At 36.6% G+C, this 15191-nt stretch overlaps 1 protein-coding gene across 1 annotated transcript in view; it reads right to left on the bottom strand.

The window, feature by feature from the left end:
* Positions 1 to 4656: 4656 nt before the first annotated feature.
* Positions 4657 to 15191, bottom strand: part of rad50 (RAD50 homolog, double strand break repair protein) — a 41012-nt gene continuing 30477 nt past the window's right edge. Inside the window, exons 24-27 of the mRNA XM_088933506.1 lie at positions 12265 to 12350; positions 11837 to 11979; positions 10228 to 10361; positions 4657 to 5504 (exon numbers count right to left, since the gene is read on the bottom strand). Coding sequence (XP_088789632.1) covers positions 5318 to 5504; positions 10228 to 10361; positions 11837 to 11979; positions 12265 to 12350 — 550 coding nt within the window. The 3' untranslated portion in view covers positions 4657 to 5317. The remainder of the gene's footprint in view (positions 5505 to 10227; positions 10362 to 11836; positions 11980 to 12264; positions 12351 to 15191) is intronic.

Below are 15191 nucleotides of genomic sequence, written 5' to 3'. Positions count from 1 at the left end.
TTTAATCTCTTTTATTCTGGAGTGTGAGAAAATTTCTAAAAAAAAAAACTCTGTGGTCTGGAGTGTATTCAGCAATAGCCCAGAATTTGGCCTCAGCGCTCAGAAGCCTAATTACACCCAAGAAGTGTCAGAGCTTTAATGCAATATTAAAGTCACTACTGAGCGTACATGTCACCAGTCCTATTTTCAGCAGATAGCAAATATACAGCTCCCTGCAGACCCCAAAAGATCACCAGCTTGGCTAATGGAGCAGCCTCCCAAAAAGCGTTGCTTCCTTACACACGGTTCAGACACATGCTTGCGCTAAATAGACAGGCCAGACAAATCTAAGAATGTGTTGTATGTATGTGTGTGTGTATAAAATCATAAAAAATTCCGATCTCAATTCAACGTGCACTATCAGAACAATTGCTCTTATCGCATATTGTTACTATCTTGTCCAACGTCCCAATAATGGACCAACACCTTATGTCTCTTGGAAACATTTCCCCTGTATGTTTTGGGAAAGAAGGCTGATGGAAGTGTCCTCCTACAAGATGAGATTTTGATGCATGAATCACTGGAAGCAACAGTAGACGTGTCTAATGAGTAGTAGAAAGTAGAAACAATGTTTTGGCATGCCGAGCCCTGTTCAGGTGACACTTGAGACACAATGCCACCTTATAATTCGTCTTTCTCCTTTTCAGTGGTGAGATTTCCCCTTTACTTGTTCCACTGCATGTTGACACGACTCCCCTCTCGCACCTGTCTAAGGCATCTTTCAGGTACAGGGTTACAAGTAGAGGTAGAGGTTGGCAGATACAAACACCGAGGACAGGAACCGCAATTCAGATCTCAAGAAGCTGCTGAACCACTACCCACATCTTATTTAGAGCTGCATCAGCTGCTGTTGGCTCCCATATAGGGGCAGAGCAGTGGCTCTGTGGCTAAGGATCTGCGCCTGTGGCTAGAAGGTTGCCGGATCATATCCCGCGGCTGGCAGAGGAATCCTACTCCATTGGGCCTCTGAGCAAGCCCTTCACCCCCAAATACTCCTGGGGTACCATATAAATGGCTGACCCTGCACCCTGACCCCAGGCTCCTTTCCCTATCTGTGTGTCTCATGGGGAGCAAGTTGGGGTATGTGAAAAGACAACTTCCTAAAACAAGAAATTGTATATGGCCAGTAAAGTGATCTTATATCTCCACCAGCATCTGGAATTGAAGTGTGGCACTTCTCCAGAGGTGAACCGACCTGCTGTTAGTAGCACCATCTAATATTCTGGTATGGCAGTGAACATGCGGCAATGTCATTACCTTTGTTTTCATAGTTCTTATTAGGGTTGTGATGCTTTCTTTCATGGGGGCACATTCCTTTGCATTTACAGCTCTCGCCAAGGCCTTCACTCCTTTACACAGAAGCTTACTGAGTTTTTGCACCTGCCAAAAAAGAAAGTTTAATATTACTTTCTTCCTAGCGTTCATACAAACACAAGCACACACCTCGTCTACTACAGAGTCTTCCCTTGACTGTGTTCTACTCAGGACTCTTGTCCTTCCTGACTGCAGGCTCCAGCACCTTCTGATAGATCCCCACACTCATCTCCCAGTCTATACAGTCAGCAATCTTCACAATGATCACAATGAGGCAGAACCAAATCAGAAGTTTGTTTCGGAGAGGTTTACAAACCTAAACATGCTGGAGCAAATCCATTTTTTGCTTCAAATTCGGACTCAAAATTATGTGATTTGTTAACATGAATATTTACAGAGTATTAACCTAATACAATGAATTCCCCAATTCCTTCAATTCCTATTCAATTTTTTTGAAGGAAAAAATGAGAAAGCACACAATGAGAGGAGACAGCAGAATTACACAATTACAATAAGGATTGGAAATATAGTAGGAAAGCAAAGAAGGAAGTAAAGAAACAATTACATTAAATAGCAGTGTGGGAAGAATGTGCAGAATAAATCAAAGAAGATGTACTGAAAACATGCGATAAGAAATTCTATTTAGTTTTTTAGATGCTTGAAACAAGCACAGAACCTTAAAAATAATTGAGAGTTTGGAAGTCTCTGCTAACCTGGTACTGTAAACACCACTGGAAGAAACCTTAAGAAAAATCAATTTTGCACCAACAATGCTTCTTTTAGGGCACACAGATTATAACCTTGGTTTGTTATGGCGTTTGAGCTGCTACATTACACTAAAAATCTGTTTGACAAAACTATTGCGCTTTTTAGCATGATGCAAATTTACATCCAAGCAATGATGAATATTGATGAAAACTTGTGTGTTTGCAATTTGCCACTTACCCCAGTGTTGACATATATATTTGGAACAAAGATGTCACAGTTATCCTAAATATGAAATAGAAATAAATTAGCATATTGATAATAGTTACAAAAAAGGCAAAAAATGTCATTAAGAATCAATGGGCTTACCGTTTTAATAAAGGAAGCAGCTTTAAGAATTTCCTTTACTCTGAGATTTTGGTGACTCTCTGCAGCAGCAATGAAGAAGCAAACAATTACAGATGTTATTACAAACCTCATGATTTCAGAGAAGACTCTGCCTCTTACCTCAGGCAGTACTGATGAGAAAGACGGAGGGGAGCCCCTTTTAAAGAAGTGATAGAAGGAACCTTTTGTTACATAAGACGTGACTCATCTCTTTACCTTTAAAAGCAACTATAAGGCCATTAATTGCTATCAGATATTTCTTCTATATGACTTAAAAGCATATTCCAAATTTATAGTGTCTTTTACATTGATGTATATCTGTATCTGCAAAATATAGTTTGATAAGAGCAACGAAACTGTTGACTAACATATATCATCATTAGATCTGAGGTGAAATAATATTGATCAGATCAAAGTCGTCCAAATCTAGACTGTGGTAACGAGAACAAACAACTTTTGATTCTTATCAGTTGATTGGTACTTTAAACTACAATGAGCATTGGTGCATTGAAGTGTGCTGTTCAAATGTGTTACCTGAAGATATTCAACAGAGTCTATGGTCTAAGGCAAGAAACCTAATAGATCTGGACATTATCTATGACTTATAAATTTGAATTATGCATTAAAAAAATCCTTACTTGGTTTTACAGAATTTAGGAAGTACGATATTTAAGGCTGGCGTGCTAGTCAGATTTAGAAAGTGAAATCCTCCACCATCAAGTCTATGTAGGCCAAACCAACCCAGCCTTTTTACTACGGCACAATGTCCATTCTTTTGACTCTTTACAAGGTCCAGAAACAAATAGCATTATCAGTCTCTCTTCTGCAGAGTGTTATTTTTTTGCAAGCTGCAGAACAATATAATATTCTAATATAGTTATACAGAATATTAGATAAATCAGTCTCTCTCTAGTTTCATAAGCACTACTTGTTGTAAAAATAACTAAAATCCACATATCTAAGTAAAGAGGTGGAGAACCCAAATGCTTTTCTCATGAGGATAAACTTCCCAATGAACCAATGTAGACAAACCTATCTTGCATGTCTTTGGGAGGTGGTAGGAAATGGCAGAAACCCACTTGAAAACATGGATAGCATGCAAAATCCACAGAGACAGGCAGCAAGGGCTGGAATCAAACCTTGTTTCTGGAGGGGTGGAGCAGCAGTGCTACACACCATGCCATCATGCTGTAAGACAAATCTACACCTTCACGTATCTCAAAAGGCCTCACTGTAAGACATTAAGCATGTACATCTCAATGTACTACCAACCCAAAGTATGACAGGTTGTCTGCTTAAAATAATGATTAAAAGTTTAATTGTAAAATATACTGAAAAAATATAAATGATGCATAATAACACAAATAGCAGCCCAGACTGAGATGAAGGCATAAAAATCAGATTTAATTAGGCACCATTCGGAAGTCACACTTCTAAGCCATAGCATTTCTGCAATAAGGGATTTGCTGCCATGTGTATAAAGTATAAAGTGCGATCTTAAATTCACACATGCACATTGCCGGTATCATATTCCATTTGCACATGAACAGTATTCCAACCGATACATACAGTACATTTTCCTTTTTTAATGCATGTGAGACTATTTTGTTAAATTTTTTTGTTGCTATTTTAGCATTTCTATCTGGGAGATGTGTTTGATTTCTGTTAAGGTTTCTATTTTTGCTTTGCACAATTGCTCGTGCTGTAGACCTGATCCAACTCTATGACCACATCTCATCAGAACTGGCGAGCTCTCTACACAGGAACTTTCAATCAATTCTGTTGTTATGGCAAAGAAGCTCCTCTTGCGCTTCCTGTGAACTAAGACATTATGGGACATGTAACTAACATAAATCCATCCATTTTTAATAATGTAAGTTTGGCTGGTATTGGACAAAGTTAGATCCGAGACAGGATGTAGAAAATACCATAAAACATTTATATTTGATAACACAATTAAACTAAAAGTAACATATATATATATTCCCATTTGTACCATGCATAACTTAATTTTAATATATAACATTTATTATAAAACAGAAAAAGGTGCATCATTTAATTTTATTGCACTTTACCAAAAAAGACTACTTAATCTAAAAAAAATTATTCTCAAGTACCTCTGATCTGCATTAAGAAAAGATAAGCACAGCTGATGGCAGGAAATTCACTTCAAGAACAATGTTCTTACCTTATAAACAAGAGACTACAAGCTTCATGACTTTCTATGCTTTATTTCAAAAAGAATCACATGCATATTACATGCATATATATTTCTTATTCTCTGTAATCTCCAACAAAGAATATTAAACAACATATAGAATAACATTTTTATAACCTTTTTGATCTTTTATGCAAGTACACAAATTATCTTTCAAAAATCAGCTCTGCAGACAATCAGTGCTGCAATGGTTTCAAAGGAACGCGCTTTTAAAAATGTTCTTTCAAACCATTAAGCCTTTAGTAGAATGTCTTTTATTAGATTAGGTTAGAAGAAAATTGAGACTAGCATATCACAAATACTGCATCTGCTTTTATATTACTAAGGTAAAGACTACAATTGTTTGCATTAACAGTTGAGATTTGTACTTTAATCTTTTTACCTTCTTTGGGAAGGTAGGCAAAATGTAACAGAAACTAATGCACATAACATCATTTCCATTTCAAAGCCCAACATTAATACATGTAATATCTTCTTAATCCAGAAATTGGTATTCACAATACATTCACTCTTATAAAGCTTTTTCTAAGAGACTGTTGAAAAATCTGACTATTTTTCTTGAACATTTGTGAGCAATGTTAACTGAAGTCATTTTCACGCGGGGTTTTAGTGAATCATTTTGTAGTTTGTTTGGATGGTCAATGGGCATTTTGGCTAATGAAGATAAGAGTTCAGGGATGCAACACTGCACTTCAAGATCTCTGAACACTGGTCAATGTTCTTTTTAATCCTGTAGAAATGCTCCACGTACTCTGACCGACCCAGAAGCTCCACAAAGTCTTCATCGTGTGTGATGATTAACAACTGGAAATTACGCTGACGGGAACGACTCTTAATTATCCTGAAAGAGATACACATACAGTTTTATGACAGTTAGATGACATTTTGCAATTCCTGTTTTTGGTAGGAATTGTGAATTACCTCAAAAACAATACCTAAACCAGAAATACCTCTATAAAAAAAATCAAACCTGGAGCTGGCTTGGATGCAGCTTCACAAACCTGATATAGCTCTTGAGCATGAAATGTTAGTGAGTTATACTCACTTGCTTTAGAATCACCAGTATTAAGACCTATGAGTGTGTAAGCCATTCAGTTTTGATGACCCGAGGACTCTACAGAGCCTCAGGCAGGGGAGTTGAAACCCACTGGAAGAGCAGAACATCTTTCACGTAAGGTCACTGCAAACTTTCGGACACCCGGCAAGTAACAAGCCATCACTGATTAGGATGAGAGGATCCCATCATATACCTAAAGGAATTCTGCTATTAGTGGAGCTAGAGGACTGCAATCACTGCTGGGTGGACAATGTCTGGCCATAGGACTCAATCTGTGCCCAGAGAGCATCACGGTTTCTGAATGTATTGCTGACGTAAATCAGATTTTAAAATTTAAGCACAATTTTTAAAAGGATACTTTTTAAAAATATAAAATTTGAAGAAACCCTAGCTCAGTGCTCCTCAACCTGCAGCTTTATCAATCCACTTCACAGGACAATTGTGCAAATATAAGCTGCTCAGCTCTCCAGCTGATCCTTATCACTGCCCATAGATTTGCTTTGTCTTTCCGTTTAGGATTTGCACATCACTGACAAAATGTCTATAACTATCTGCAATTTTATTATAAAACACCGTTCAAAACAAATGTATATAATTTTCAGTGTTTACATTTTAATTAGGAGAGAGGGTCACCTAATTCTCTACCTACCTTGCTCCCTGACACTGGGAAGTAAATGCAAATAAAAATTAAAGAAGTATAAATAATGGTGAAATTTACATTCCTACATATCAACAGTAGCTAAAATACTCTGGATTACAATTTTAATTTATGCATACTCTAATCCTAACAAAACATTTGTTATTTTATTGGGCAATGATTTGTGTTGAAGTATTTACACCTTTAAAAAAATAGGTTACTATCCAGTAATAACCATAATGACAAGTTTCTTTTTCATCTTTTACAAAACCTTTTTGATCTTTCTAAACCTTCAATAGTGATTTTCATTATCTCATACTGAAATCTCCTTAATGTGCGAAATGTGATATTTTTGAACCTAGAAGAATCTAGAATGCACAAATGTAGCAGAAGTACTACAATACCAATCTTTCCAGTGCAGAAAGCAAGACTGCAGGAATAAATTATCACTGCAACCACTATGTCAGCAGCCTTTGATCTGTTCATGCACTGTAAGCAAAAAAAATCCTGTCTTCCCACCTGTGGTGTGAGTTTGACATATAGCATTTGTCCAGAGCAGAAGTAAAAGCCAGACCTTATTTTCAGCCCTTTTTACTTAGCCACCCAGATCTAAATGTTTATACTGTTAGTGACATCTTTGATGCCAATGGCTATTCTATGTTGGAATATGTTGTAATATTCTAGGTGGAACCTTACTAGGATATTTCTATTTTATGCACCTTTCTCCAGCCATGCACACCTATCTATAGATCATATATAGTTAGACAAGCTGGTCGGGAGTCCTGGTTGCAATTGCAGTATGGAAGAATACTTTCTCTTACTCTAAGAGGAAGCTTACACCAGCTTATCCAATTTAATTGTGCACAAAGAAGATTTATACAAAGTATACATGTGAATATGCTGCTAATGGATTTTTTCAGTGTAACTGGTGCAACTGTGCCACTGAACCCCAGACAGCACATTCTCAGTAATGATTCCATGATTTCAACATCATCATCGAGTCATCTCAGCAAAGCCTACATTCGGTCTTCAGGCACAAGGACGAGCAGATCTAAGGGCATATAAAAAATGTATCTTGCAAGGCTAAATGGAGACTGAAATAAACACTTGGGTGTTTTCATTTGCAGAAATTATTCTTATGAAAATATGTACTGCTAGGTTATATTTTGCTAGGGCACAAATTCTGACAGCTTGGCTGAATGCTTCTTCTTAAAAACATGTTCAATTAGAAACTGTTTCCTATTTCATAGTATTTGAGCTCACATTCACATAATTTTTTCTTGTTTTTGCTGCAAATGATTTAAAGAAAAAACACAGAACATAGAAAATAAGCACTGTACTGTATATAGTTTGACTTTATCTGACTAACTGAGCAGCTTTAAACTTTCTGAGAATACTTCATCTTTATTTATTTTTAGCAGGTGAGGCAAATGAAAGCTAATTTTAATTTATTTCAGAATGTAACTGCTTACACTTATATAGCGTTTTTCTGGACACTCCACTCAAAGCGCTTTACAGGTAATGGGGACTCCCCTCCACCACCACCAATGTGCAGCATCCACCTGGACGCTCCCCACACTTCAGCTAACAGTGGGGAGGAGAACAGAGTGATGAGGCCAATTCGTAGATGGGGATTATGAGGAGGCCACGATTGGTAAGGGCCAATGGGAAATTTGTCCAGGATGACAGGGTTACACCCCTATTGTTTTTGAGAAATGCCTCGGGATTTTTAATGTCAGGACCTCGGTTTTAAGTCTCATCCAAAGGAAGGTGCCTTTTTTAGAGTAGAGTGTCCATGTCACTTGTTATGACCCCAAGTGTCTAGGGGAAAAGGGGTGTAACATTTAGGATAATTCTTTTGGAAGCAGGGGGGTTTTGGTGAGGGACTAGGAAGCGTGATAAGAAGGGTAAGGAACTAGAGTGGTGCCAAAGGAAAGAAAATAACAAACAAAGCTGGAGCTGGCTAGGACAGTGAGGGAAAGCTAATCTGACTACAAAAGAAAACCCGAAATACACGGTCTTCGGCGTCTTCAACACCCTAGCTAACCTGCACTGACTACCCAAAACCATACAAGACAAATGGCACTCACCCGTACTAAACTAGTGTACTAATACAAAATCAACTAAGTGTGTAAGTGTACCCAACAACCTAAACTAACCTTATATACAAAAGTTCACACAAAAACACAAGTGAACCAGGAAGACAAATAAGGGAAAACAAGAGTAAAAACAGGAGCAGGGTACAAAAGAACACAGAAGTTGAACATGTAACACTGGGGCAAGGTAATGACAAAACAAGGATGAACACATAAACAAACGAAAGTACAAAGAAACTAACAAAAAACCAACAAAACAACAAAGCCGAAGCTATACGAAAATACACACACACAAAGCAAAACAAACCAACAAACGAAGCCGAAGCAATAACCAGAAGTGAAGCGAAGCGATAACCAAACGGGACCGAAGTCAAACGAAAGGCCTCTCCTCGCTGAAAACCTCCATGTTATATGCTGAATAAGATGTGTTCTGATTGGCTGAGAGCTAATTGATGATGACATTAACTGAAAGTGTGGTGTAATGGTGGGCCAATGGGGAAGGGAGAACAATCAAGGGTCCGCAGTGTGGACATAACAGAAAAACACACACAGAACACACACTGGGACGTAACATCACTATACTGGGACATTAAGACCCACATAGACTGGAGGGTGAGCACCCCCCCCATTAGCCCCACTAACACCTCTTCCAGCAGCAACTTTAGTTTTTCCCCAAGAGGTCTCCCATCCAGGTATTAACCAGACTCACACCAAAGTTTCAGTGGGTTGCCGGTAGTGAATTGCAGGGTGATATGGCTTCTGGCCAATTTTTTTAGATTAGATTAATTCTTTAAAGGCTATTTGATTAATTTACACTAAGCACAACAGAGTTCACAAACAGGAAGAACACTGTTACAAGTGAGTGTGAATTTTTGTGGGAACATGAACATAATGGGTTTCCGGACTCCTCTCACCTAACTTTACTGTTTGATCAATGAGGTGGCAATTTACGAATGGGTACATGCATAAAGGCCACATCTTAATGTTATTTCCACCTCTGTATGAACATCCTTAGATAATCAATTCAGAGTTGTTTGGAAAGCTATGAGCAAGTAACTATTTGAATCAGTTTTGAGCAGTGTTCCATTTGCTGTCTTTACTGGCAGCAATACACGTTTAGTAGTTATTTTTAGGACTTGCGCTATAAAAAGGGATGCAGAACACAGAACTCAAGCAATTGATGCAATTAAGTGTAATTAACTGACAGTTCAAATCTAAATGACAACCAGCAGAGACAGAGGACCAGGACCATAACTGGAAAACCTTGCCCTAGACCAGTGGTTCTGAACCTGGGGTGCACACACCCCTGATGTCCTTTCTGGGGGTACGAGACAAGACAGATTGTCTTGGTAAATCATCAAAAACACAAATTAAGCACAGACATGTAAGTACAACTACTATGTTTTATTATACCTTAGGTAAATTTAAAAAGTGTGTAATTTTTCATGTATTTTTAATTTTACTGTGAAACTAAAATAAATAAGCCTAATATAAACTGTACTCTGCAATCAGTTTACAGCAGCTAAGCAAAATTGACCTGGTCAGTAATTCATGACTTCACCATCTGATCTGTTGTGTAGAGGGCAAGCTGGAGCAGAATGGTGATAGAAGCTGTGGGTCCTGCTCTATGTATGTAAAGCCCTTTAGGATTCTTTGAGATGAAACGAGCTATAGAAAAGAAAGGTATTTCATTTAATATAGTATTGAAAGGGGAAAACCAAAGCAATGACACTGGATATTTGTAAAAAACACCTAAAACATCATGTGTACTTACTCTACTAAGGCATGGGCTAAAGATTCAATATTTTCACGGTCCAGATTAGTAGTTGGCTCATCCAGAGCAAGAATCCCACAATTTAAGCAGAAGGTCTCAGCAAGAGCAAGTCTGATGATCAGAGAAGCAAGTACCTGAAGATGGAGTGAATGTTATTAACAAAATACACAAAAAGGATTCAGTATCTGATAACACCGAGGTACACAATATCATTAAAGATTTTCAAACGGCCAGAATTCACTTGTGTAAACTCAAATAATAGACATGTAACCAAATTAAATGAAAAAAGTAGACATGGTTGATTTTTAAGACTATTTTCCTTTGTTTTTTTAAGTGAAGGATACACCAGAAGCCCTTTCAAGTCAATGTGTAATCACTTTTAAATTAGGCAACTCAGATAGGATAGGGAAGTTGATTTATCATAAATAAAAATTAAGAACCACATTCTTTAAAAAAAGTAAGTGCTTTTGGCTTGCTGGACAGTTCACATGGAATGTACCAAAAGTAATATATCCTGAAGGTTTTACAAATGGATAAGGTTAGTTGTGTCCTCATCTTCTTGCAGCAACACACAAAATTAGTAAAAAAAACTCACGAAGAGATTACAGATTCAATAATGTCAAAAATATTGGATATGTGAAGGATTTTATATTTCAGTGTATTTTCCTTTAGGATATGGTTTGAATTTTCAATTACAAACCCACCAGAAAAAGATGCATTTTCCTGAGATTATAGCCAATATTTATATAGTAACAAAGTAATAAATGCACAGGTCTCAAATGTGAAGGCAGTGCGTGTTCAATGTCTATTTGTCCGGAAGGAATGACAATTCTACAAACCTTCTCTCACACAGTAAGTACTATCTTCAGTTCATTCAGTTATTAATGAATATGCAATATAACCAAAATGTGAAAGTAAAATGCTGAATGAGACACACAACTGACATAATGTTGACCCACAATGTCAGGAACTTGTACTTATTTGGTAATTCCAAGAACTGAAAGTCTTGATTTCCCTCAAAATGCTCCTCTTTCATGATTATGATGACCTGATTGGTATCTCCTATTTTCTGATGCTAATCTACGTACTGAGAGGAAACAGGTTTTGTAGTACAGTACTTTGCTATATACCAAATATCTCAATTTTAATGTTAATAGATTTTTGCAATACATTTCTAAACCAACAGTTTTTGCGACAATACAAATAATTAGCAGATGCTACATAAAATCGAATAGGTTCTTTTGCATCTATTGCAAAATGATGTTACATTTCAAAGATTTGTTTCAATGTTGCTGACAACAACTAAACTGATGTTGAGATTCCAAAAGCGATTCTTCAGCACAACCCTTTCGCAGAATATTTACCGGTTTCCTAAAAGGTTAATTAGTCAATTTTGACAAAAAACATACCTGCAGACTGTGCAGTCTTTCTTTGCTTGCCAGAATATTCATTACTAACTTCCAGTCCAAGCTAGTAACAGTTTGTTTATGCAACTGCATCTTGTTGCCATGTCAAAACTCTTTGACTAAATATGGTTTTAGAAATATGATCCACATTGTGGTACATTTACAGATGATATGAATGAAGCTATTACATCACTAGACCCTACCTTCTGCCCAGCACTGCATCTCCCTCTCATGTCCAGTGCAGTGTCACCCTTAACCATCACAACTCGGTAGTTGTAAGTTCTCCTCTTAAGGTTAGCTGATACGTTTTCGTCGACATCAGAGCGAATCTCCACATATTCAATGTCTGTAGAACAGAAAAGGAACAATGGATGTTTACCAGGACTCATTTCAGGCATGAAAAGAAACAAACCTTTGGTGATGTGGTATAATAAACACAAATCATGTACTGCTAATACAGAGTTCATGAAATCTGTCGGTTCAGGACAATGTTACACTACAATAACTAAACACGGACACTGATACCTCAGATCAAAACATACAGCATTAAAAAAGTGAACAGTGGTCAAATGTTTCTGACACAGTCATGTAATTGAACCATTTTTAAAAGTCAAGTAAGTTTATAAATGACCTTGTCCACGGTAAGTACTTCTCCATAAGTCACGGATAATCTTATTGATCTCTTCCATTTTCATACCGTGAAACTTCATTATTGCTCTGTGGAATCAGAAATAACCGATTAGAATACAAACGACAAAATCACCTCTACCAGGATGTTTTTTTAATTGAACATTTTTTCTAACACTAGGTGGTGCTAGTTTTAAAATAATAGCAAAAAATGACATGCCTTTGAAGTGAGGTTTTACAGTACACATGCATGCAATGCAACTACATCTTATCTTTTAAATTTTAAACATTCTTCTGAGCAAAATTTTGGGAAAAAGTAGGTTTAATTTGATTATACCCTTTAGTGTTGCAGAATGGCTTCAAAGCAACCCATCAAATAAACTTTTTATTGATCTCACCTATAGTGAGGTTATCCAATGCTTTGCATTAAATACCTGTAATTACTGTTTTACAGGACGGAAGATCACTGCATGCAATATTGATATGATTAGCCATTATTATTGTTTCATGATGTGCAATGAGCAACTGATTTTGATACAGTACATACTACATATACATACTTTTAATCCTTAAATTACTTATAGGAGAAATTTGATGGTGCAAATAAACAAAAAAAATCTAATTACAATCATTCCAACAGTGTGTACAAAAACAAAGAGAGGAATTCCTCTAATGAGAGGAATCTCCACATATTCAATGTCTGTAGAACAGAAAAGGAACCATGGGTGTTTACCAGGACTCATTTCAGGCATGATTAGAAACAAACCTTTCGTGATGTGGAATAATAATCACAAATCATGTACTGCTAATACAGAGTTCATGAAATATTCAGGACTGTAAGTCATGCTACACTACATGTATCACTACAATGCTTAAACATGGACATTGACACCTCATTCACAAGGTACAGATGCTGTATCCTGTCTGAAATTTAAACTGATCTTGTTAGATCTTAGAATCATAGCAAGTCATAGTATGGGATAGGAGCCTGTTAAGGAAAATGAGGTTTTTGCTGTAATTGACAGTAGTGGACCAGTAGGTGGCACCTTTCCTTATGGAACACAATTTTCAAACCAATGCCCCCACTTTGTTGTCAAGGGACACTGCTGCTGCAAGGGACAATTTAATGTCAGACATTAAATTGAGGTTTTAAGTAGTTGGACATTAAAAATCCTATGGTACTGTTAGTGGGGCTGTGACTCCAGTGCCCTAGCTAAACTGTGCTTCTAGTCTAGTCTAAATTTCCCCCTCTGTTCAGTTGGTGAATTATTTGATCTAGTGTGTAGTGGGACTGCTGGCACACGCTTGCTATGTGTCCCAGGTGGGTGCTGCACTTCTGTATTATATGAAGTGAGTCCTTTTTTTATGTGAAAAGCTTTAGCATCCTCTGATGTGAAATACATACAATTCAATCACAAGCAATTATTTTTCTTGTGTGAGGGAAACAAAATCCAAAAAGTTCATGACATAGCATTAAGGGTGCCAGGAACAAAACAGGAGTATTAAGGTGTCAGCTATGTTTTTAAAGGACGTCTTCGTCACCAAACCTGCAACTTGGATGAAGTGGTTCCTTTAATTTGTAAATCCTTCTTACTTTTATGTTCAGAAATATAGAAATTTAACATGGATTAAAAATGTGCATATTTAAACTTTGAGCAAATAAAAGTGAACCAACACTGATCTTAGTGAGCATGGAAACTCCCTACATGATGTTCATGAACTACTGAAAAAGAAAGGAAACTCAAGTGTCCTTATCAATGCCTTTGTTCACTTTAGCTATTACCATTACAGATTTCTGCAAACACATAACAAATGTGAGATGAATCAGCAGAATGCTTTCAGGAAGACAAAATACCTGAAAAAAAACAACATGCAGAGATTATATCTTGCAGAGACCACATCCACTCTCAAGCTTGGAGGTCAAATTAATTTACTGTCCATGTCTTACTAAAAGTTTGGATCCACAGAAAAAAATATGTACATCTTACATTTATTTTTTGATGTCATGTGTCAATTTCCATGCTGAGTTTTGAGACCAGTCTTTTTATTTCTTTATTCTTTATCACATAATGTACTTAATTACAGTGTAGACTAGATATTGAAATTCCCCATCATTATTCATGTTATGCCAGTTGAAACTGCCCACAGGGAAGTGAAGTGATTGATGGAAAAAAGAACAGTCATTCCAAAAAGACATCATGGTAAGACTGAGTTTGACTATTCTGGGTGCACTGAAGCTGACAGTGTTGGTGTTCATAATATGATCTTTATCTTGCGTGCTCGCAGTAAGTAATGCTGTCACTTCCTATTAGATAAGAGGCCGCAATGTACTTGCTTTTGCTCAACAACTGTTCTGATGACCTTATCATCATTTTTAATTCTTTATTTTTTATTTACTAAAGAAAACAAAAAATACAAAAAATACACATATGCCTGTACACATATTGTACACTATGCAAAGCATGGTTTGAGAACCTATATTTGGCAAATATATAGTCAATCTAGTCTAGATGCTTTGATAAAGCAAAATAGACACATATTACACTGCAAGTTTAGGCTGTGATTATGGAAACACTGATCATAAGATTACACAATTATAAAAAAAATTGCAAATGCATCAACCAGCATGTGAAATGTTAAAAGTGTACACATTTATTTTCACATATAAAATCTCATTCTGTTACTAATAAGAAAAGACCACCACATCTAGGATGGAAAAATTAATGGGTAACAATTGGAAAAAGTCACTTCTATGATAACTAACAAAACAATATATTAATTATATTTGTACTGCAATGTCTGCTTTTCTGTCAAAGTCCTAAAAAAGCTAGGAAGTATATAATGTTAATAAGTTTATAAATAATGTAAAGTCCACAGAAATAAAAATCACCAGGAAAAACTGCATCACCACAATACTATCTATTAAATCAC

This window comes from Atractosteus spatula, chromosome 14 (genome assembly GCF_055471065.1).
Source record: "Atractosteus spatula isolate fAtrSpa1 chromosome 14, fAtrSpa1.hap1, whole genome shotgun sequence".
Taxonomy (NCBI): Eukaryota; Metazoa; Chordata; class Actinopteri; order Semionotiformes; family Lepisosteidae; genus Atractosteus; species Atractosteus spatula.
Note: the sequence above shows the minus strand (reverse complement) of the source record. Positions and strands in the feature narration are given on the sequence as shown.